Source organism: Mus caroli, chromosome 16 (genome assembly GCF_900094665.2).
Source record: "Mus caroli chromosome 16, CAROLI_EIJ_v1.1, whole genome shotgun sequence".
Classification (NCBI taxonomy): Eukaryota; Metazoa; Chordata; class Mammalia; order Rodentia; family Muridae; genus Mus; species Mus caroli.
Genome location: NC_034585.1, coordinates 194,333 through 219,269, shown reverse-complemented (window position 1 = coordinate 219,269; position 24,937 = coordinate 194,333). Strand labels below are relative to the sequence as shown.

General features: G+C 45.1%; 1 protein-coding gene, 1 non-coding gene and 1 pseudogene across 4 annotated transcripts in view; 1 reads left to right on the top strand and 2 right to left on the bottom strand.

Annotated features, from left to right (window-relative positions):
* Positions 1-725: 725 nt before the first annotated feature.
* The window catches only part of Cluap1 (clusterin associated protein 1), a 34,360-nt gene continuing 10,148 nt past the window's right edge, over positions 726-24,937 (bottom strand). For 2 of the 3 annotated variants that reach the window (XM_029470828.1, XM_029470827.1), the window contains exons 5-13: positions 24,567-24,662; positions 23,098-23,181; positions 19,005-19,138; positions 12,958-13,099; positions 11,712-11,784; positions 8,343-8,450; positions 4,372-4,427; positions 4,081-4,137; positions 729-1,105 (exon numbers count right to left, since the gene is read on the bottom strand). In XM_029470828.1, the coding sequence (XP_029326688.1) occupies positions 956-1,105; positions 4,081-4,137; positions 4,372-4,427; positions 8,343-8,450; positions 11,712-11,784; positions 12,958-13,099; positions 19,005-19,138; positions 23,098-23,181; positions 24,567-24,662 (900 nt within the window). In that variant the 3' untranslated portion in view covers positions 729-955. Of the gene's footprint in view, positions 1,106-4,080; positions 4,138-4,371; positions 4,428-8,342; positions 8,451-11,711; positions 11,785-12,957; positions 13,100-19,004; positions 19,139-23,097; positions 23,182-24,566; positions 24,663-24,937 lie in introns of all 3 variants that reach the window. The other variant, XM_021185205.2, reaches the window with a different exon arrangement.
* LOC115029627 lies at positions 5,191-5,328 on the top strand. The gene has a single exon (XR_003835193.1). It is a non-coding gene; the product is annotated as a small nucleolar RNA SNORA48 (small nucleolar RNA).
* LOC115029592 lies at positions 14,902-15,791 on the bottom strand (annotated as a pseudogene).

Here is a 24,937-nt window from a genome sequence, read left to right as displayed (position 1 = left end):
ATACCTTTAACTCCAGCACTGTGTACCAAGAGCTTGTTAGCTATCCAGCCTAGATGAAAAACAACAAGCTTCAGTTCAGGGAGTGACTGTTTCAAGTACTAAGGCAGAAAGTAATTGGGAAGACACCTGATGTTCTCCTCTGACTTCTACATGCATGGGCAGGGGAGCCTCTGAACTCACAAATGAACCTCTGTGAGTTCAAGGCCAGCCTGGTCTGCATAGGAGTTCTAGACTAGGCACTGTCTCATAAATGAAACAAAATAAGAAGTGCCAGTTGGGTTTAGGATATAATTCAGCTGATACCAGTCTGCCATGCAAGCATGAGGGGCTGAGTGCAAGCCCTTAGCGTGTGCTTGTAATCCCTGGGAAGCGGGAGATAAGATGAGCCGATTGTCTAGTCAGTCTAGGATAATCCATGAGCTCCCAGGCCCTAGTAAAAGATCCATCCCTACACCCTCCAAAAGGTGGACAGCTCCTGAGGAACAAGCACAGAGCTTGTCCTTTGGCCTTCACACATACATGCCTCCTAGCACAATCACACACGATTGCTAGCATGAGTAGGTAGCAGTAGAAGTTGGAGCTACACTTGTTGAGGGAGCCAGGCTGGGGAACTATGATGGTGGCATGTAATTTGAAGTGAATCTCCCTCCCAGAAGAACACAGGTCCTCTGAGAGAAAACAAAACAGTCAAGGAAAACTAATTTAATAATAATAGCAGCCAAGACTTATATGGTATCAGTCTGTATTTCTCCTCAAAGGATTTTCTTGTAGATTTGAATTGGTATGGGGATCCCAAGTGTTAGGAGATAGACAAAAGAACATCTTTGTTGGGGTTTCAGTAATGGTTAAGCCCAGATGGTGTAGTGAACAAAACACATGTTACCTTTCCAGCCTGCCGAGTCCCTGTGTACCTATATATCTGAGGCTCTTAATCTGCCTGGGCCCCTTGGCAAGGTCAGAAGTCATTGTCACTTTCATCCAAGGGCTCCGGTTTACGGATCCTTCGACTGGGCTTAGCTGGTGAGAGAGCAATGCTTTCATCTTCCAAATCGTCATCATCTTCTTCATCATCCTCCATGTCAATTTCACTGTCCTCCGAGTCTTCCTGAAGCAAAGAGATGGCAAATATAACTGAGATGCTAGCTCACACTGATAGCTTGTCCTTAGAGACCCCTCTTTATCCTCGAAAGTGCAATGACCAGTAATACCCATATGGTGGAGGTTTGTGGGGACACAGCACATTGCTAGCTGAACAGGTTCACTAGCCTGAGGCTATGTAACTAGTAACTCTTTCCCAGGGCTGTTGAGCAGGGGTTGGCTTTCCGCGGATGTCCCTTAACTCGTCCCTTAACCTAGATGCTGCATGGCTCCTGCAGTCCAGAGACCCAGTGCAGGAGAAAGGGAGGCCTATTCCAGGTGGAGGTGGAAAGCAGTTCAGATGTGGGTAAGAGGGCAAGGTGAAGGGTGTGCAGCTCCTTCATGGTCTGGATCCAGGAAGTACCAATTCGGGCTGTCATTCTTAAAACAAGTCCTGTGTTCTATGTATATAGACCAAGATGGCTGGTCACCCAATCTAGAGTATTCCTGAATAGTCATACATGTTAGAATTCTTTTCTTTAAAGAACTGTCACTTCTTCCAGCTACTCTGCTCTGTTTCCTTTCTAGCAGAAATTCTTGAGAAGGCCAGACCTATTGTGGTACAAGCCTACAATTTCAGTATTCCAGAAGCTAAGGCAGGATGATGACTATTAATTTGAGGCCAGCCTGAGCTACACAGAAAGACCATGTCTCAGTGAAAAAAAGAAAGGACACTCTCTGGGTAAACTACTGTTCTCAAGCATCCCATGTACTTCCCCTCCATTGCCCAAGCACAGCAATCTACCCCATATCCCCAAACCACTCTTATGAAGACCGAAAAGACTCCGATCCAGTGGGGACACAGTCTTTCTTCCTTCCTTCCTTCCTTCCTTTCTTTCTTTCTTTCTTTCTTTCTTTCTTTCTTTCTTTCTTTCTTTCTTTCTTTCTTTCTTTCTTTCTTTCTTTCTTCCTTCCTTCCTTCCTTCCTTCCTTCCTTCCTTCCTTCCTTCCTTTCTTTCTTTCTTTCTTTTTGGTTTTTCGAGACAGGGTTTCTCTGTGTAGCCCTGGCTGACCTGGAACTCACTCTGTAGACCAGGCTGGCCTTGAACTCAGAAATCCGCTCGCCTCTGCCTCCCAAGCACTGGGATTAAAGGCGTGCGCCACCACTGCATGGCTCACAGTCCTGTTTCTTAAATTCCAAACTTTAATTTCAACTGTCTACTCCATACCACATGATGTCTAATAGGCCATGCATCCGAGAATGTCTAAAACCAAATTCCTGATCCACCTTTTCAGCCCCCTCCTCAACTCATCTCTGTTTCAGGAAGTTAAAGCCCTGTGCGTTTAGTTAGTTACACCACAACCGAAGCAGTGTGTATGTTCTCCTCTTCATCACACTGGTGCAGTCAGCTAAGAAAACAAGGTGGGTCCGACTATGGAAACACCCAGACTCGAAGCACTTCTCAACAGCAATGTCCTCACGTTCTCAGGATACAAGGCCCTCCCCTCCAGTCTACACAGTTGCAGTCGCTGCCTGCCTCTCCTGGGCTGACAACTGCAACATCCCCTATCTTACGAGGTGCTCATCAACCCCACACAGGTCCACATTGCCTGTGCTGTCTCTCATCACTCTCAATTCAGTTCCTCCATTCTGCCACTGCCTAGGCACTGGAGGTGTTCACACTCCCTGGGCCCAGGGGCTCTATCCACCCCCAAATGGCTCACACTGTCTCTTATTTAGGCCTCCAATTTCTTATTAGAGAGGCCTTGCCTGACCATTAGGAAAAAATTCCTTGTGTCTGTCATTTCTTACCTTCTTGAACTATTTCTTCCCTAACAACCATGACTGTAGTATGTCTGCTAGACTGTTCCTAGAACATATGTGTCCCAAAGGCAACGACTGTTTTTGTTTCCTGCTGCATTCAGGACCCAGCACTGATAGGACTCAACAGATTCATGCTGAGCAAACACATAGAAACCCTGTGACAGAGGGGCTGTGTGAACACAGCTTCCATGAAATAAACAAATGGGAACACCTGAGCCATTAAGGATACATGAATTCTGAAAAGCATGCAAGCAGATACAACAGAAGCCAGACACACTCTCCAGGGAGCACTAACTCTTTAGGCCAGATCCTCCGTGCTCAGCCTTGGGTGGACAGGAGTATATGCAGCTACCTTATCATGTGCATCCTTGCTGTTAAAAAGAAAGCTATAGCTGAGTGATTTCCCTGCCTCTCTAGTGACTGTCCTAAGAATTCAAGGTACATGTGTCTCTGTGTCCTGCTAGGCAAGACTAGGCACTAGCTTGCTCCTGTGAATCTATACTAATACTATACTAAGTAATACCGCACTGTGGTACTTAGTAAGCCAAGCGCCATAAAAGAGTATAAGGTCCTGTTTGTCCCTGTCAAGGTGCTAGTGCCAGACCCCAGACATAGTCCTGTGCCTTACGAACTGACCTTGGACACCAATCCAGTGTCTTTCCAGTACGTTTGCTACATGGGCCAAGTAGCACGGCCAGGGACTGCAACAGAATAGGGCTCAGAGAGCCCGGCAGTGCATACCCAGCCTGCCATTTTGAGAACCCAGATTTCCCTTTTTGGTTAAGTTCTCAAGCCATTTATCTATCCTGATCTCAGCCCCCTGCCAGGTGTCTCCGAGGCCCTGGTCTAGGAAAATATCTTTTCTGTGTTCCTTCTCCAGAACTGCAGAAGGGTACTGAAGACAGGCGGTGCTGGAACATGCCCTTGGTATCAATACTTCATTTTTAGGTTATAATTCAGGGCCTGATGACCGCAGCCACCTTTCTCATCTTTGGTCTTGGTGTTTAGGCCTGCTTAGTATGGTAATACAAGAGATCACCCTGGTTCTCTCACAATGGGATCTATTCTGAGGGCTTCCTGCCCAAGAGAGGAGGCATCACCCTGGAGGAGAGGACCTGCTAGCCCTGAGCAGGCCAACACACAGCAATGAACAGATGAGGCAAGCAAAGTAAACCAACCTGCTTCCTGGAGCTGGGAGTCCTGCCTTTACCTAAGAGGGCTGGTGCTGCTTGCATCTTTGGAAAGTGAGAATGGAAAGAATCGTGAGAAGGTGGCGAGGAAGGGCAAAGGGTGTGCATATTTGTGTGTAACAAGAAACAAGCTCCTAACAAGCAAGGGAGAGCCAGTCCTTCACAGTCAAGCCATGTGCTGGAATAGGCAGCTCCCTGACAGCGGGCAGCACCTGAACTAAGCTATGAGCACAGCCCCAGACCAGGGGCACAGGAGTGTTGGGAGGGCAAAGGACTCACGTCTTCATCTGAGTCTCCACCTTGCATTGTACCCACGATGCGTTTGCTGGGCCTTCCTGAGAAAACAAACCACAAAATGATGAGATCCTTAGAAAATATGGCAGGAAATGGCATTTAAGACCTTGGAAAACTGGGGAAATACCAACGTACACAATAACTTATGTACTTAAGTGAGCTCCAACTAATTAGAACTGCCAACAAACAGTAGTCACATTCCTGTATCACCCTTCCCTCTATTCTGAGAAACTCTCTCTATAGTTGAGGCTGACCTTGAACTCTTGCCTCAGCATCTAGAGTGCTGGGACTATAGCTGTGAACCACCATGCTGGAGCTCTGCACTTCTACTGTGAAAGATGAGACGAAGGCAGTAAAATACTAACATATCAGGGTGATAACAAACACTTGCAATCTCAGCACTCAGGAGGAGAATCATTGGGAGCTCAAAGCTAGCTTGCGCTTCACAGTGAGAATGTCACCACCACCACCACCACCACCACAACAACAACCACCAAAACAATAAAATTAACATGGGCTGGCCACTAAGCCTAATTATCTGAGTTCAGTCTCCAGAATTTACATGTTAGAAGGAAAAAACTGAGTCTCACAAGTTACCTTTGGATATGTGTCCAAGTGTGCACATGAATGTGTGTACACACATAACTGATTATAATAAAAATATACAAACATTTTATATGAAGGCTGGGGGTATAGACCAGTGGTGAAACATTTATCTATAGACTTAAAAGTCATGGATTTAATTTCTAGCACCACAAAACAACCATGAAAAGAATCATGAGTATTTGAAAAACATATCCTTTGTTCCCCTGGGGATGGGCAAAGAGACCCCTTGTTGTTGTTCTTATACCAGTCAGGGTCAGAGCAGATGGCAGTCCTTTGTTCATCCTAGCTTCATGCCTGGCTTGGTGGGCAAAACTGTTGTATGCCTAGGACTCATAAAAATCAAATCAAATCCAGTAGTATAGCATGGAAGGAGGAAGGCAGACCTGTGGACTGCAATGCCACCCACAGACCTTCCCTCCAGTGCATGAGACACTGGTGGGCCATAGACACCTGCTTGCCACCACGCCACACAGCTTGGATGGAGGATGTCACCCAGGAGTCCAGCAGCCGTGCGGCCAGCCTGCAGTGGGAGCCTCCACAATGAACAAGTCTGTGCTGGTCAGATGGGAGGGAAAGTGGAGTAGAGCAGCTTGAGCATGATGAAGAGATGGAACTGGAGACTCGGAGGTGGAGAGGGTAGCTTGTTAGGAGTGGCCAGACTCACCCACCTGGGGCCATGATGAGGTCTAGCCCGAGCTGCTACTCAGGGCCATGTGTGAGTCTATGGCTACACAGTGGCAGAGGTTGGTGTTGGTGTCCGTGGCTCATATTTCCAATAGAGAACATGGGGATGCCCTGGCCAGGGCAGCTGATGGAGACCATGCAGATGTCCAGGGGCTGAGCATAATTGGCCTGCCTCTCACTGGATGTGCTGCTCTGGAGAACTGCACCTCCCTCCCCCCCCCGCCCCCCGAGGCAGCACTTGGGAGAGGTAGACTATACCTTGCCCAGGTAGCACAGTGGAGCTGGACCTGCTGGCAGAAGTGAGTGAGCCTGCCCTGAGGGCATGAGTGTAGAAGAGCTGATCTTGTCACTCATCTACCATGGGGTGGCACAGGCACAGAAGTGATATGCCCCATCCCACAAAGCTGCCTTCAGGGTCATGAGCTTGAGAGAGCTGGCCCTGACTCTACCAACTACAGCACTGAGAACAGGCCCTGCACTTCGCCTGGGCAGCACAGCAGAGCTGACCCTGGTGGCATGAGTCGGAGTGGGGTATTGGCGGTGGGAGGTGGGGTGGCATGGGGGAGTGCATGTGAGCCAGCCCAGAGGTTGAGAACTCAGGAGAGCGCCTTACCATTTGTCTACCATGAGGCAGCATAGGTGCAGGGTGAAGCCTTGCCTCCTTTGCAATACACCGAGTGTGGCAGTCAGGAGAGCTGGCCCTGCCCCTGGTCAGGTGAAGCACTCGGAAAAGTGGGCCCTGTACCTCACCTAATCAGCACAGTAGTGCTGGCACTGGCTGAGGGGCAGTGGGTGAGCAAGCCCCAAGGACAGAGTGAGGAAAAGCTAGCCCTGCTACTAGCCCTCTGCCCCTTTTCCCCTTGTCACCTAAGGCAGTCAGGAATGCCAACCCTGGGATCACGAGAGAGGGTGAGCTGGCCCTGCCCCTTGCTGGCTGCAGCATTCTATAGAATGGGTCCTGTATCTTGTGTGGGCAATACAGTGGAGCTGGCACTTACAGTGAAGGCACAGGTGAGCCTGTTCTGAGGGTGTGAGAACTGGCCCAGCCCCCTCACAGGCTGCAGCACTTAGGAGAGTGGGCCCTGCACCTTGCTGGGCAGTACAGTGGAGCTGGCCCTGGAGGCATGGGTACAGGTGAGCTGGCCCCTAGGGCACAAGAGTAGGAGGGCTGACCCTGCCTCCTGTTGTTGGCCTAGCCGGAGCAGTGCTGGAGAGCTAGCTAGCCCTGGTGGTGGGGATAAGGGAGAGCCAGTGGGCTGATCAGCTTAGTTTCCACCCAGGCCCAGATTTAGGACTCTGAATTGGTCCATTCCAAAATCTCTATCATTAGTGAATGGTTGGGATGCATGAAAGGGTCAGTCTACAGGATCTCCAGGGCAACAACAGGATAACCAGAAGTTCTAATGATGATCCAATGTTGACAGTATCACAGAAGTCAGAGATCTTGAACCAGATGAGTGACTCATTGCAATGACTCAATGCAAGAGATGTGTGGACAGAGGGGTAGACTGTGGGACACACTGTGACACACTACAGTTTCCGTGATGAGATGTTTCCTGTGCTTTGTTTTGTGTGTGTGTGTGTGTGTGTGCTTTGTTGTGTGTGTGTGCTTTGTTTTGTGTGTGTGTGTGCTTTGTTTTGTGTGTGTGCTTTGTTGTGTGTGTGTTTTATTGGGGGTGGGGAAGTTGCAAGGGTGGCTATGAGGGACTGGGGTGCATGATGTGAAACCCACAAAGAACCAATAAAAAGTTAAAAAAGAAAAACGTATCTTCTCAGTATTTGGGGAGGAAACATCACTGAACTCCACTGTTAAGGTCACATGCAGTAGAACTTTGTTGCTATCTATGGAAAAAGAAAAAATATTCCTCTTTTATGAACCAGTGTCACCTGTACTTGGATCGAGGTGGACACTTCAGAATGAAAATGTGTCCAGGCTCCAGACAGTGCAGGAGGAGAGAGGTGCTGCTCAGGGTGGGCCCAGAACTGTTAGACAAGTGCAAAGTCTTATGGCATTTGCAGATCCTAGCCATAGGTTCTGGAACTGTGCTATCTGATTTTACTCTGCAAGTACTTAAGCAGAATTTGGAACAAAACTGCTGTTCTCAGACTAACATTGAGCAAGTTACACAGTTTTTCTAGTGTTGGCTCCTATCCATCAAATGAGGTTTGTAAGAGGCACTTATGTAACACCTTTTCTGTGTTAATTCCTTGGCCACAAGGGATAGACCTGCACTGACCAAAACAAATAGTGTAGAGAGCTCAGATACAGAGGCCATTTCTGAGGTATCTGTGGGAAATCTGAAGCCACAAATGTGAACCAGCTCTTCCCAGGGACAGAGATAAGAATATTACATGTGCAGGGCATAGTGCTGCATCCTGTATCTCAATGCCTAGGAGGCCGAAGCAGGAGGATCAGGTTCAAGGTCATCTTGAGGTACATTGTGAATTCAAGATCAGCTTAGCTACATGAAATCAAACAAAAGGACTATTAGAGGCAACACAGTTTGAGAGACAGATCCTGAAGAACAGATTGGGACAGGAAGTGTTTCCAGGGACCCTACTCAACACACTGTGGTTTGCAGTTCTAAGCAGCACTCACCCAAGTTTGCCCTTGGAGTTCTGAGAAACAGGCACGAGGAACTGGGTGACAGAAGGAGTTACACTACCTTGCATGAGCACCTCCATCGCTGTCCGAGGCTTTGACATTCGTCTGTCCTCCAACTCGCTGTCTGATTCATCATCCTCTTGGATGTCTATGTCTGAGTCATCATTGCCTAGCAGAAACACCACAAGGCAGAGTAAAAGAGCAGACCTTCCATTACAGTGTAACCTCTCCTTCCTCCTATGGCTCCAGTGCAAAATCATCTGCCTTTCTTAGTTCTCTTTTCATCCATTAGATTTTATGAGACTCCCTGGATTTATTCACAGGTACTTCATGAAATGTTAATGTAGACAATAATATGCTGTATTTGCTTTGAGCAATTTTTCAAGGTGAAAAGAACATGGACCAGGTGTCTTCAAAGCATTATGACAGTCTGAAATTTTTACAAAATCGAGTAGCTGGCTGTCAAAGTGGAAGTCCTTGGTTAACGGGGGAGAAGTCCACTCTGTTCTTTGTCAGGCCATATTGCTAATTTAAGAGCCCTGATCCTAACAAAGATAGAAGCAGATGTGAAAGAACAAGGCGGGTGGGATGGAGGTGAGAGGAGAGCCAAGCTTGGACTTCAGAGGAAGCTGTTCTGAGAAAGCGCTGAAGTGACATTCTTACTGGGGAAAATTCTAGAATAAAGGCATACATACGTTGATGGGGTTGTGACTCAGTGCTAACGCATGTGCTTATTTATTTCATTATTTTTTCTGCAAAGCTCTGAGTCTAATCCTTAATACCACATACACAGACAATTAATACTTTTCTTTTAGAAAATGTGTTTTTTTTTTTTAAGTAAATTGTATCTATTTATTAGGGGAGGCATTCAGGCATGCACTGCATAAAAGGCTATTTTCAGTGCAATCATTTTAAATATATTTATTTTAAATATATGACACACTGTTGCTTTCTTCAGACACACCAGAAGAGGGCATCAGATCTCATTACAGATGGTTGTGAGCCACCATGTAGTTGCTGGGAATTGAACTCAGGACTGCTGAGCCATCTCTCCAGTGCTCAATCTCCCAGAGTTGGAATTGAAAGCAGCCGTGGGCTACCTGATGTGGGTGCTGGAAACCTAACTAGGTTGTTCTAGAAGAGCAGCAGTGTTCTTAATCATGGAGTCATCATCTCCAGCCCCCAAATCACTCAATATCCATTTTCTAAAGACTTGTTCATTGTCTTTTGTGTCTGTAAGCTGAACATTTCCAAGACAGAACTAACAGAGACTATAATGGGAAGATAAAGCTCTCTGCCTAGTGCCTTACTGTACTCAGGGAGTGATGGTTTGGGAAGGAGGGCCTTGGAGGGGTTTGCAGTTGCTGGCCTGACACTGACTTAGAAGTCAGCCTAGAAATCCAGCAGTTGTTGGTCTTCCAAAAGGCTTTGCTTGGTACCTGCATGTGAAAGTAATGGCAAGATAGCTGGATCCACCTGGATATTAAGGGAAGGTAACCTGCTTTCTAAGAGCTGTGTTCTTAGCTCAGGAGGAAAGCCTGGGCACTGCAGCAGTGTCACTGAGAACATCCTTCAAGACTACCAACTCAGTTTGAAAACCACATCTTCTACAAGTCTATACAGAAAACAAATTCATATTAAAGTAATTTAACACCACTCAGTTTAGTTTCCCTCCTACTCCATCCACAAAAATTACGATATTAAATGCTTACTCCACGCAACAGAGAGGCCACTGCATCACTTGGTCTCTGCCTTGACTGACCTAGCACTAAATCAGTAGGAGCCTGCTTTGCTACAGACACGGTTCAGGTTTTCTAAAGGATTCCCAGAAGTCCCTGCTCTTCCTAGACTCTCTGAGAACAGGTACAACAGGAAACAGATACAGGGAACAGGCAGGTTGGAGAAAAGCTGGATGCCCAGGTATACTGTTCTGACCACAAGAATAAAGACATTTCATCAAGAGAACAGAACTAAGCAAGAGAAGCAAGTCAGTGCAACAGAACTGCTGTAGCAGGAAGAACACACACTGCCACTGTTTCTTTTGTGGAACTGTCGCCCTGGTGAGCAATGCTGGCTCATTACGGAGAAGACTCCCTCCCAGAGTCAAGGCCTCATGTTTAGTACACTCTTCTACAGGTTAGGGCCTTGGTAAGCACTCCTGGATGACTGTGGTTGGGATCTGCAAACAGGCAAGGGTCTTTCACTGACACTGCATGCAACAGCACCTTTTTCTGCCTGCCCTAAAATATGGGACCATTCACACTAGTAGGCATAATTTTCATTCATAACTATTTATTACAAAGAGTTCAAGCTAACTGTAGCATTTAAACAAACACAAATGTCATGAGTATCATAAAAAATGAGTATTAAAGCCAGGCGTGGTGGCGCACGCCTTTAATCCCAGCACTTGGGAGGCAGAGGCAGGCAGATTTCTGAGTTTGAGGCCAGCCTGGTCTACAAAGTGAGTTCCAGGACAGCCAGGGCTATACAGAGAAACCCTGTCTCGAAAAAAAAAAAAAAAAAAAAGAAAAAGAAATGAATATTAGCTAGATACTATATAACTGGAAGCAAACTTTATTATCGTTGAAAATAGATTCTTCTCTCATACACTACATCCTAACCAGTTTCCCTTCCCTCCATTTCTCCTAGCCCCTATTACCTTCCCTCTGCTCTAGATCCATTCCCACTGTTTCCTCTTCAGAAAGGAGCAGGCCTCCAAGAGAGGACAGCCAAACAGGACAAAACAAGATACAGTAAAACAAAGCAAAAGCCCTTAGACTGGGGCTGGACAAGGCAACTCAATAGGGGGAAGAAAGTCTCAAGAGTAGACAAAGAGTCTTAGGTAGACCTTCTCCCACGATTAGGGGTCCAAGCTAACAGCCATCCATACACATAGAAGACCTCTGCAGACCCATGCAGGCCCTGTGCTTACCATCTCAGTCTTTATGAGAAGCAAGCTGTTTGAGCAAATTCAAATGTCACTTAATATAAAAACTGTGAGAAAATTGCCATCTGAAAATATTCTAGTCAACAATGACAGATATCTATTGTTCTTACCACAATTAAAAATGAGAGAAAGGAGTTTAATAAAAATAAATATTTTAAAACTGTAAGTAGCTCTGCTAGAGAAATGTAAATAACTCATTGTGTACCTGTCCTGCAAAGCTGATAACCTGAGTTGATTTCAGGAACTCGTGTAAACATGGAAGGAGAGAGGACCAACTAGAAAGTTGTCTTCTGACTTTGACTTCTGAATCACGACACACTCACACCACCACTTGCACCCTTGGCATGTGTGCACATACGTGTCCACCAAACACACATTCGCATGTGCGTGCATGCGTGCGTGCATGCGTACTCTGAATGAAAACCTTAAACACTCAAGTAACTTCACAGCTGAAAGCTCTAGTCAGGCAGGGCAGGGCCTTACTTCCACTCTTGAGCAGTCTCTTCTCTTCTTCCTTTAGCTTATTTTGCATCAGACGGAGAGTATTTTCAGCTTCCTGTGGAGGAGGAAAGAAACAGATTCAGAATAATGAACTTTTGTGGATGATCTGATTCCTCACCACTGTTTGAATACTGAAGGGCTTGTCATATCGAGCAAAAAACCCACGACAAAACAAAAGAAAACAAGGAAGTTGTTTATGGGAAAATGGCTCAGTGGTTGGGTCACTGGCTGCTCTTCCAGAGGATCCTGATTCAATTCCTTGTATCCACATGGTAGCTCACAAACATCTAAACACCAATTCAGGAGGTCTGATGCCCAGTTTTGGCCTCTGAGGGCACTGCATGCACACGGCACACAGACATAGTTTCAGGCAAAATACAAGTATACAAAATAGACATGTATATGTCTTTTCAAAAAGTTAAAGAGAATTTGCTTGAGCAACCTATGAGGTCCCTAAACCTGTGCTCTTCCTCTTCCCAGCAGCCTGTGGGAGTGGCCTAGAAAGTTGATGCTCTGGCTTCATACACTCCTCCTGCTCCACACCACTGGAAAGAAAATGAGGGACACAAGAGAAGCCCAGCACGTGTACTGCAAGGACCATGGACACAGGAAATGTGTGCAGACAGCCACAGCTCTCGGGCTCACAACAAAAGAAAGCAGAAGTGTTTCTTTGTTTCTGCCATTCTGCTTGACCACTCCAGTGCAGGATGGTAAGACAAAGGAGGAGATCGCTGGGCGGTGGTGGCGCACGCCTTTAATCCCAGCACTTGGGAGGCAGAGGCAGGTGGATTTCTGAGTTTAAGGCCAGCCTGATCTACAAAGTGAGTTCCAGGACAGCCAGGGCTATACAGAGAAACCCTGTCTCGAAAAACAAAAACAAAACAAAACAAAAAAATAAAAAAGAAAGCGAAAGGAGATCCTGATCCCAGCTCCTGGTGTAGAACCAGAAGGGGGTAGTATGGCAGGTGTGTTGGCAAATGGAGCCCTGATTAAGCTGGGCATGGTGGTATGTATCTTATCATCTCTGCATGTTGGAAGCTGAAGCTAGAGGCTGGTCTGGATACCATTGTGAGACACTGGCCCCCTCACTCCCTAAAATAAACAGGAAACATCCCTGACTATTGTCAAGAAGCTGCAGTGAGGTCTGGGGAGGCGTCAGGTGTTTGCTGCTCAGTCACTAGTGCAGCTCTCTGTCATCTCTGCAGGGGTGACCAGGCCAAGGACTTACTTCAAACCTCTCCTGCTCCATCCTGTGGTGATCCTCAAGCTGCTGCTCCAGGTAAGCCAGGTTCCGGAACTTCTCTAGATAGACGTCATACTGCTTCTGCAGGTCTTCCTCAACCTTCTCATACTCATCCATAAAGGCCGGCCTAGAGTGAGCAGATGGCATAGAAAGGGGAAGCCAGTCAGTCTGCAGGCATTTGATTTGTATTTAAGACTCTCAACTTCCATCATAATGAATTTCTCCCAAATACATCATGAAACCTCTAATTACACAAGGTCTCCACTCTGAAAACTGCTTAAAAATAACTCACCTCTACCCCTTTCTACCCACCAAAAGAACATAGTTTTGGTTTTTGTTTGTTTGTTCCCCCCCCCCCCAATATATAATAAGTCTTTTATTGTGCCCAAAGAGCCCAACTCATACTTGTAGTCAGGATGTTGTTTCTGGAGCTAGGTCCCTGGGTCTCACTTGTCAGCCTGCTTCATGGTTCCCTTTTCAGACACGTAGATGCCATCCTAAAACTCTGAGATCCTTGTTTTTAAGTGTATGGCTTGCCAAATCAGAGTCAATGAATTTGAAACAAGTTCAATATCATCTCCTTCAAGGATTAATGCATCCCTCTGGGCTCGAGAGACAGAACAAGCAACACCTGTCCTTACCAGAACCCTGCGGATGGATTTTTCACCCAAGAAGTTTCAGATTTCCACCACAGAAACATTCTCCTGGATAATGACATTGCTGAGGACGTGAGCCCACACAGACCTCATCTTGTGACAAGAGCCCAGCGCGACATCCTTGATCGAGTTCTGAGCATGACTGCACATGCTTCTGACAGTGGCCAGGTCCTCTGTTACCCCATTTGTCAACCCAGAGCCTCTCTTTGTTTTCAAGGAGACTCAGCTCTACATCAATATGACTGAAGTCCCTCTGCAGAGTCCCCCTGGGGCCCTTCACAATGATTGTGAACCCCTTCAGAGTGATGTTGACATTTTAATGTTGACAGTCTGACTGCTGAGAATTGTCTTCATTCTCACAGTAGATGGGACAAAAAGTGAACATGTATTCTTTATAAATCACTGAAAACAAAAACACTGAAAGTGGGAGAATTAAGTGAAAATTACGTATAAATCACCAACAACATTCACTGAATGTAACCTCCATACTCCCAGTTTTTTTCAAGAACAACTCAGCAAAATAAAATTCTGGTTTATTGTTGGACATTGTTTCACACATACATCAAACAGGCCAAAACCAAAACCAAAACCCAAACCAAAACCCAAACCCAAACCCAAAACCAAAACAACAACAAAAAACCCCCAGCAACTTCATAGACAAATAAAAAAAAAAAGAAAGAAAAAACCTTTTTATCTTTGGCCTTTTTAACCATCTCATACAAACCAACTACTTGTAGTAGAGTATGCTAGGTACATACACAAAAAAGTTACTGGAATGCTCAAAGTAAGATTTCTTTTGTTGTTGTTTTTGCTTTTTTTACAAGCTTTTTTTTCTCCTTTGAGATTAGAATGAACATGGTCACGCCCCACGTGAAGTCTGAAGTGCACAGAAACGCTCTGAAGGCTGGTTTGAGATTAGAATGAACATGGTCACGCCCCACGTGAAGTCTGAAGTGGACAGAAACACTCTGAAGGCTGGTTTGGTCGCCCGTTATCATTAAAAATGGCTGACCCCAGCCGGGTGTGGTGGCGCACGCCTTTAACCCCAGCACTCAGGAGGCAGAGGCAGGCGGATTTCTGAGTTCGAGGCCAGCCTGGTCTACAGAGTGAGTTCCAGGACAGCCAGGGCTATACAGAGAAACCCTGTCTCAAAAACCAAAAAAAAAAAAAAACAAAAAAAACAAACCAAACAGAATAAAGTGTGCTTTGTCCAGACTCTTCAGTTGGAATGAAAAAAAAAAAAAAATGGCTGACCCCTAACAATATATACAAAAATATAAAATTAAATAAAAAATGCAAACAAATTTTCCTTTTAAAGTATTTTTAAGAAAACAAGCAGGGCGTGGAAAGTTCTGGTTCTTTTTTCCACCCATGTTGCCAATTCATGTTGTAGTTTTGGTGGGGTGGTGGAGAGAGCATGTCATCTGTGGGTGGCACAGCCCGCTGTGGGCAGTGGAGGGTGACTAGGTCACGGTGCAGTGGCAGGTTACTTTTGTTGTCTGGTCATCCTCCTCAGGCTTCTGCTTCTTGGTGTCGACATCGTCATCCTCCTCATTCTCAGCTACCCGATTGCCTGTAGGAGCCTCAGCTTCCTCATCTTCATCTCCATCTTCTTCCTCACCGTTGCCTTCCTCCTCCTCCTCTTCCTCCCCACCTTCTTCCTCTTCTTCATCTACCTCATTGTCAGCCTCTTGCTCGCCATTTTCCTCATTTTGACTGTTCTATTCCCTGCCTCCTCCACAACTTTCTTCTTCTCCTTCAAGTCCTTGGTGCTGATCTTGGAGCTGGTGTCCACTGCCCCGTCTGACATGGTGAGGCACGTGGGTGGTCCAATGCTTTGAGTGAGGAATTAGTTGAGTTCGAGGACTCTGGCGAGAAAGCTGCCTGCCGGAGTCTGTGTTGGAGGCGGTAGGCGGCGAAGGTGGCTGTAGTGAGCGGGAGCATGGCCCAGGAACAATGCAAAGATGGCTTTTCGGAGCAGCCAGTGGGGGCCAGATTTTTTTTTTAGTAGGGTCTAGTGCAGCCTAGACTGTCCTTGGTGAATTCCTGACCAGCCCCCTGAATGCTGGGTTTCATATGTGTGCCATCATGCTAATCCCCTAAATACAGGTACAGATAGAAATAAGTATGTATGTGTATATTTCTTTTAAAGATTTATTTATTTTATTTATGAGTACACTGCCATTGTCTTCAGACACACCAGAAGAGGGCATAGGATCCCATTACAGATGGTTGTGAGCCACCATGTGGTTGCTGGGAATTGAATTCAGGACCTCTGGAAGAGCCATCTCTCCAGCTTGTATGTGTATTTTTTTGAGACAGAGTATTATTATGCAGCCCTGATTGGTCTAGAACTCACTATGTAGGCCAAGCTGGCCTTGAACTCAAAGATCTGTCTACCTCTGTCTTCCAAGTACTGACTGGTATTAAAGGTGTATATCAGTATATTCAACCAAGAATGTATATTTTTAATAAAAATTAAATCGTGTGGGACACACTGTGATACACTACAGCTTCCGTAATAAGATCTTTAAAAATGCTATCTTAATTTCTTTTCTTTGAGGGGGAGGTTGCAAGGTGGAGGTGGATATGAAGGGATGGGTGAGTAGCTTGGGATGTATGTGAAAGTCAAAAAGAACTTGTTACTACAAGTTAAGAAAAATTAAATCTATTAGCACATAATTCTGTGTATTTCACTTCAATGAATCACAGGCTCCCATAGGGTTAACATAGTGTTAACATATGTGCTATATATTTCTCTCAAAATCAATAAGTTAGGCATGCATTACCTTAGTTGGTATAAAAGTCTACTGTGGACACGACAAAACTTAGTTTTCCACAGAGGTAAACAGTCTGCTGCAAATGAAAGCTATTTTCAAACAAAGTGAAATGAGAGCCTGTATTGCAGAAGCCTGCTTGAACTGGTAGGCAAGCTTTCCTGTCCCTCTTAGTACTCCTCTTCCTTCCTGCCTCTCCTCCTCTCCCTGTTCCCCAAGTGCTGGGGTTACAGGCTCGCCTTGTTATTAATCCTAACAGAAAATTCTGATCTTAACAAATAGAGTGAGGGCTAGAGAGATGGCTCACCGGTTAAGAGCACTGGCTGCTCTTCCAGAGGGCAAGAATTCTGTTCCCAGTAACCACATGGTGGCTCATAATTTGTAACTCCAGTTCAATGGGATCTGATACATGGTACACAGGTACACACGCAGGCAAAATCCATACTTATAAATTTTTAAAGAATTAGAATTAGTTGTAGAAGAACATGCCTACAGCCCCGTCAGCTGCCATCTTGTGGTAGCTGAAGTGTTGAGATACAAGGAAGGGTCCCTTTAGCCCAGGAGTTGGGAGACAGACAGTCCTCCCGCCCCCCAAAACACATATTGAAAAACTCAAGGCAGGCTGGAGAAGTGGCTCAGCAGTTAAGAGCACTGACTGCTCTGCCAGAGGTCCTGAGTTCAATTCCCAGAAATCACATGGTGGCTCACAGCCATCTGTAATGGGATCTGATGCCCTCTTCTAGTGTGTGTCTGAAGACAGTGGCAGTGTATTCATATAAAATAAATATAAATCTTTAAATAAATAAAAACCTCAAGGCATGTACTGGGTCGCTTTTCAAAAAAGCCACTTCTCATATCAACAGAGGTGATGGACACCCCCTTCCACCTGAGCTGAGCATGTTCTCCTCTCAAATTTAAGTTCTCTTGAGTACATCGTGACCTAGACTTGGGTTAAACTCTTGGCACCGATATCCTGACAGGAATGCTGGATGCCACCAATCAAGTAAGGGACAAATGTGTGGATGGATCCTTTGTCCTGCACAGCCCCCAGAACTCTGGAGGCCACTTGGATTTTCCTAGCTTCACTGAAATATTAGTTCTGGCTTCTGAGATGCTTGTGCATGGCATCAAGAGACCACATGTCAAAATACGGAATGCTTCACAAATCTGCATGACACCCCCACAGGCCCACACCACTCTGTCATTCCAGTCGCAGTGTATATGCTGGTAAGCAAGCACCTGAGACAGTTTTTAAAATGACACAGGGAGTTGGGAATGTGGTATTTGAATGAGAACAGCGACATAGCCTCATAGATTTGAATGTTTGTGAGAGTATTTGGGAAGGATTAGGAGGTGTGGCCTAGTTGGAGAAGGTATGTCATTGGGGGCGGGGCTTTGAGGTTTCAAAAGACTTGTTCTATTTCCAGTGTGATCTTTCTCCTGCTTCTGGATCAAGACGTGAATTCCCAGTTGTTCATGTCTTTGTTCCAGCATGGACTCTAACCTCTGAAACTGTAATCCCAGTTAAATGCATTTTTTCATAAATTACCTTGGTAATGGTAACTTTTGCTACAGCAATAGAAAGTAAGACAGAGGATGAAACAGATGGAAAGAGAACACCAATCTTTTAAAATTAGAAAAGGGCAACTTTTCTATTTAAAAGATTTGGGGCTTGCTGGGGGTAGTAGCACATGCTATGAGTACCAGCATTTGGGAGGCAGAGGCAGGCAGATCTCTGTGAGTTCTAGGTAAGCCTAATTTACATAGTGATTTCCAGGACAGTTAGAGCTACATAGTGAGATCCTGTTTTCAAACAAACAAACAAACAAACAAACAAACAAACATGGTGCTTTGGGGCTGAACTAGAGTGAGTTCTGCTTTAAGGCTGACTTTGTTAGTGAGTCCAAGGACTCTCGTGGCGGTGATTTCAGCAGAGGAACAAGTGAGGCCCCGGGGTGGGGGTGGTATGTGAGGCCCTTTAGTGACTTGCTCTTGATGCCTGTGATTTGCCAATGCTCACTCCCAACATTGTAAAAAGAAAAGTCAAAAAATATTGAGGCCAAGGAGGGAAAGCATAAGCCAGTAAAGAGAAGACACAAAGAAAATCTGAGGAATTGACAAAAGGTTCCACTGACACAGGCAATGCTCTGGCCACTAACACACTGCTCAGTGAAGCTGTTTTTCCACGGAGTCAGTTATAAGGAAAATGAATTGCTGATAGGTGAGTAGTTATCAAAGTGAAAAGTCTAAAATCTATCAACCCAGAAGATGGGAGTTTGTTCTGTTTCAATGTAACATATGGTAAGATTTTAGAAGGCCAAGCTTAGTAGAACTCCCTCCGTCTGGATTTACTTTGTCTCATGTTACAAGAAACCACAAAACTTTCACGAGGGCTCTAGAGTTCGGCCACGTTGCAGACATATTAGCAGCAGTACAGAGAGTGGGAGAGCACAGCAGTCCGCTCTTAGGACAGGCAGCAAGGAAACTGTGGCATGGGGTCTCTGTCTGTGCATGCTGCTTTTTGATGGCTTGAAGAGCTTATGCCACATCCCTTCCTCCAACCTAATGTCCACACCCACAGACACTCTAGTCACTCTACCTGACACTCTGCAGGGTCTGCAGTCGCTTCCGATTTCTTTCCAGTTCTAATTTTCTCTTTTCAATTTTGGCTTCTAAGTTGGCTTCATCAGAGGCCACATTATTAAGCAGGTCTTTAGTCTTCTGAACCTGGGCCTACATCGAATAGGAAATAGTGAGATAAGGTGCCAGGGAGCGCTGTCCCCTGACTCTTGAGCACAGAGCTCCTTAACACTTTGTGCAAAGCAACATCACACAAACCACACAAGAAAGCAAACCAACAAAGCCCACCCCTCCCCCGCTGTAACTTATTAACAAACTATTTCCAGTGACAGGAGTGAAAGGAGGCCACACGGACAGGAGGGCACCACTCTTGTCATGAAAAGTGCATGTTTCTTCAATGGAAGCAAGCAAACGTGGAAAGAAGAATGACAGAGACATTCTAGTAAAGACAGAGAGGTCACAGGATCTGTGTCCAGCCTGCTTGCTTAGCACTGGGCACTGGTGAATCACTGCACTGTCAGCCTTCACTTGGGCTGCTCCCTGGTTACAAAATACCAACCGAGGAATTGGAGACACACACACACAGGCACACACACACAGACAGAATCATACATAGACAGGCAGACACATCGATATAGATACTCACATAGACACAAGACAGACAGACAGACACAGACAGACACAGTTGGCTCAGGCTGCCTCAGCTCTGACCCTCTGTCTACTTTGATGGACACAGAAGATTCCTTTTCCTTCCATGGTAAAAGCTCAACTAAAAACTAAAATAAATGGAGAAACTGCTTTATTGGTAAAGTCCAGGCAGAAATGGACCCCACAGCAGCAACTAGCCATTCTGGTGAGATGCAGCTTTATAACAAGGTCTAGGCACAATGGGACCGAAGCTCTGGGCTGTTGGCACTACAGGGGGTCAAAGACCACTGGCTACATCTGCAGACACCCCTATCTTTCTAAGAGCACATTTGCTTGAAGGGCATGGTAAAAGCAAATGTGCTGGCTTCATATTTAGACTATGTGAAGCTGGCTGTTGGGCGCCTCGTGGTTCAGAGCACCAAATGAGCTACACCAGAGTCCGGAGCACAATATGGGGGGTGTATGAACCTCCTCCCCATGATGTGACTGTCTAACCCTGCATGAAGTTCTTGATGGCAAGGTAGGATTCCCCTCTGATACTCTGCATGTATGTTACTACACTATAAATGTTTTTCTGGCTGTTTACCTGCTGGTCTTTGCAAAGCCATGGGATCCACAAAGAAATGACTTTGGAAGAGTAGAAACTTGCCAAGATTCTCAGAGACAGGGCATCTTTTGAAAGTACAATTATTGTCAGTGCATTTATGGCTTCATTGTTTTTGTATAAGTAAAATCAATCATTTCTGTGGAATTTCTGTATATGTGCTGAGGGATCAATCTTAAAGCTTGACACATGCCAGACAAGTAACTATCACTGAGCTGTAGCTCCAGCTCAGCACACAAGTTCTTTGATTCTTCCTTTAAAAACCACTATAGAGCCAGGCATGGTGGTGCTTGTATTTAATCTTAGCACACAGAAGGCAAAGGTAGGCAGATCTCCTGAGTTTGAGACTAAATTGTTCTACATAGTGAGTTCCAGGGCAGCTAGAGCTACAGAGTAATTGCTAGCTTAAAAAGAAAACAACAAAACAACAACAGCAACAGCAACAACAACAACAAACCCAAGTGGCACAAGCAAACACACATAAAAATCTTTAAAACGAAATGTATATATTCATTGATTGCAAATGCATTACAAATTCTAATGCAAGTGCAAACTCATTCCAGCAGGAAGGTGGTCCGTCCTTGCTCAACAACTTTTTTTTTTTTTTGGATTAAAAAAAAAATGATGTACATTGTACAAGTATAAGTCCATACACATGTGTGCAGTGCCCATGGAGGCCAGAACAGAGCATCAGATACCCTGGAATTGGAGTTTCAGAAGGTTGTGACCTAGCTAATGGGTGCTGGGAACCAAGCTTAGGTCTCTGGAAGAGCAGAATGTGCTCCTAACTATGAAGCCATCTCCAGTACCCTTAATCAATAACCCTTGCTGACAATGAATACTTTCTGATTAAGTCACACAATAGCTTAGGGAATTATCTGACATTAAAGTCTTTTCTGTAAGCCGGGTGTGGTGGCGCACGCCTTTAATCCCAGCACTCGGGGAGGCAGAGGCAGGCGGATTTCTGAGTTCGAGGCCAGCCTGGTCTACAAAGTGAGTTCCATGACAGCCAGGGCGATACAGAGAAACCCTGTCTCGAAAAACCAAAAACCAAAACCCCAAAAAAGCAAAAAGTCTTTTCCGTATCCCTTAAGGAAGCAAGATCAATGCATAGATGAGGACCTCCAGCTTCTGAAATAACGGACCTGTGCTCTGCAGCTCCTCTAGAGCCCATGCCATCATTTTGCTTTTGCTTTCAGAATTATGAAGCATCGGAGGTGAATATTTTTTGACAATGAAGAGTTCACAGGAGCTGTCCATCAAGAAACTAACTGTGTCCCTTCGGGAGGATCAGCTTTTAACATTCAGTGTTCAAACTGTATTTGGTCATGTTCACTTGATTCAGTTAGAATATTGGTGTGCATAAAATATGGCTATTTACACACTTTTAAATTTAGAAGCCATCCTACAATTACAGAACAGACAGAATATAATACAAAGTACTTGCCCTGAACTAGGTGAGCGGGGACTGTGGTGAAGTCCAGTCACCTTCCTTTTTTTGTGTTTCCTGTTACACAGGAAACAGGAAGCCTACAACCAGGCAGAAGCATAGTATGTGGCCACTCTTATGTATTCTCAGGGTCATTGCTGTCTCTCTGTGTGTCCTGGGGACACTTCTGTAGCTGGCAGGAGCAGCAGGCAGCCGTCATGGTTCTGGGTGCTCTCCAGCTCTCCTTGTGTTGCGTGACCTCATGTTTTGTTAAGTGTCAGCTAGCTAATTGATAGACTGCTTCTAGATTGTCTGATTGATTAAGATTATGCATCTCTGGCAGGAATACCACAGAAAGACTTCATCCTATGAGCTGTCATAATTTAAATTATTTAATAATGACACTTTAGTCCCTCCCTTGATTGAGGGGTGATGCTAGAACTCTACTTGCCCTCTTGCTCCTTGTAATAAGTATCGTATTGGTAATGTCCTTGATGAATTTTTTTCATTTGAGAGGTGATTGTTTGCTATTTCATTGATCTATACTATAAAAATCAACTATTGTAATTCATTTATTTTGATGTGTAAACAGTCCCTGGTTTGGTCAGGGGAAGCCCATCAAGTTGGCACATGTCTCTCCTACAGACCTCTGGTGACCTTTAAACACCTTTGTTCCTCTTAGTACAGTAAGAGGCTGTACTACCTAACCAGTTCTGGACTGAGCTATTTTTCCTGGGTGCCCTGGCTCTGCTTAAGAAAGCATGGTGGAGTTATGTACATGTGGACATACATGAATAAACAAAACTTAGCCGACAGTGGGGGAGTGGGAAAAGATGGCCACTGTCCTACCTGTTACAGGGCAGCTTAGAATTAAGGGTTGGGGTGTAGCTCAGTGGTAAAGTACCTGTCTAGCATGTACAAGGTTCTGAGTTCTAAACCCTTCTCTATACAGAGACAAAAAGAAAGCCTGGAATTATTTAAATGCCCAGTAGTGAGGAATTGGCTAAACAAAATAGGATAATACTCACCAAAATATCAAAATAAGAATGGCTACATTACTTTAAAACTGGTGAATTTTTGGGGGTGGGAGTGGGGTTGTTTTGAGAAAGTATCTCTGTGTAGCCCTTGCTGTCCTGGAACTGACTTTGTAGGCCAGGCTGTCCTTGAATTCAGAGATCCACCTGTCTCGGCCTCCTGAGTCCTGGGATCAAAGGCATGTGCAATCACTGCCTGGCAAAAACTGGTGAATGTTTAATAACTTGAGAAACAGCTTTTACCTAGGAGGGGAAAAGTAGTAGTCCTAAACTATCCTCTAAGTTTTCTGAAGTACTCCTTTGTTTCTGCCCCCCTTACTCTGTCTAGTGCACACAGAAAATCACATATTTGAGTCCTAGGTATTAAACACAACGAATAGAAGCAATACAATCTTACCAAAAGGTCTTTGATTGCAATCCTCATCACCTTTTCAGTCTCATTGATCTCTAGAGGTCTAGCAATGGCTTCTGTCCTCAGTTCCTAGAAGAAATAAAATCACTTATACACTTTGAGTTTAGTTTTTAATTTCTATTAGTCGCCAATTTTTCCCTTAAGAACCTGGTTGTTTCCTACCATGTGCTTGAAATTGTAGCCGTCCCCCATCCTCAGACTCCCCAAGACTGCTGGGATTGTAGATGTTCACCTTCATGCCCAGTGATGTTCCCTCAAAGTATGTGCTATATATGTCACACTAATTCTCCAAAGTTTAACTCAGTGGTAGAGACTATGGCTCAGAATGTGCGATGCCTGCAATTCAATCACTGATACCATTAGAAATTAAAAAGCAACATTTACAATGGAGAATATTTCTGTGCAGAACATCTTCTATAAATGTTCTTCAATGCCTACCTAGCCTCTCCTGAGACTTCAAGTTTTCATTTCACCTCGGGGCCCCATGTGCTCCTGGCAAACCTTAAATTAATATCCATTAATATCCAATAGCTAATAATTTAATTTTACTCCTAAATTCCCTGGGTGACCCACATGACCACTAAACACAGGTCAGTCTGCTGTCTGTGTGTGTCCACAGACCCTATAACCAAGCCTTGTGTTTCTGCTTGTCCCTGGAGTAGAATGGAAGTTAGGAATTACATGGATAGTGCAACATCATCTTCCAACTACCTGGAAGTTGGTCACAAACATTTATGTTATAGTCATCTGGGAAAACTTTGAAATTCCTAATGCCTAGATCATATTCCATATCAGTGACATTAACATGACAGCTGGCTAAAGATGTCTGGGTAAGTCGGGGGGGGGGGGGTGGCAGTGAGTTCTGGAAGCTATGAACTGAGAGATACACTATTGAAAGCAATGCAGAGAAGAGGCCAGGAAGAAAGTCACAGCCTCAGGCCCACCGTATATTTGCCAATCCTGACCTAGAAGTTAATGATATTAACCAGCACAGATGCAAAGCCCTACTCTTAACCAAGGAGCCATTTGCAAGTGATAGCTGCTAGAGAAGGAAACTCAGTTTTCTTCATGGCATGACACCCAAAGCATTAGTCACACTCCTGGCAAGCTCATGCTCACGAGTGGCTCGCCAACACAAAATGGACTCCATGCCTTTTCTTTTGATTGTTTTTAAGAGAGAGAAAAAACCATGGAGTTGGGAATGTAAGGGAGGAGGAATCTGGGAGAAGCTGGAGGAAGGGAAAGAAAAGGATTAAAATATATTGTATGAAAAGTATTTTTAATTAAAAACAACTAACACCAGTGGGCAATGCCCACTAGGATCAGAAGAGGATTCATGCCCTCTACCAGTTTCCCACATATTACTCCACTCAATCAGGAATGAGTCTAAGCTGGAAGACGTACAGGGCAAGAAGTAAGAGAGACTTTTCATTCCTAAATGGAATACTACTTACCCTCAGCTCAACCTCTTTGCCCAGCAAGTCATACAGAGAAGCTCCTTTGGCAGTGATTTCAGAAGCAAGTTGTCTGGCTGCTTTCAAATCTGCAATCTGGACAGAAAATTCCACATACAGAACCCACATTTTTCCACAGGCACTCAGCTGCCACCCTGCTAGGCTCCAGGCAGGCATGTAACTATGGAGCACGCTTCAGCAGCCCTTCTTACTGATGTAGGATAGAGCTCCTGGACACCAATGTGGGAAACTAACAACACGTAAATGGGACCAAATCCAGGACACCGGCTCTCTCAGAAACCCAACTGTAACGCTAAACTGAATTCACAACTAGAAGTATGAACAAAAGAAAGGTGAAATGCTTCCCCCCC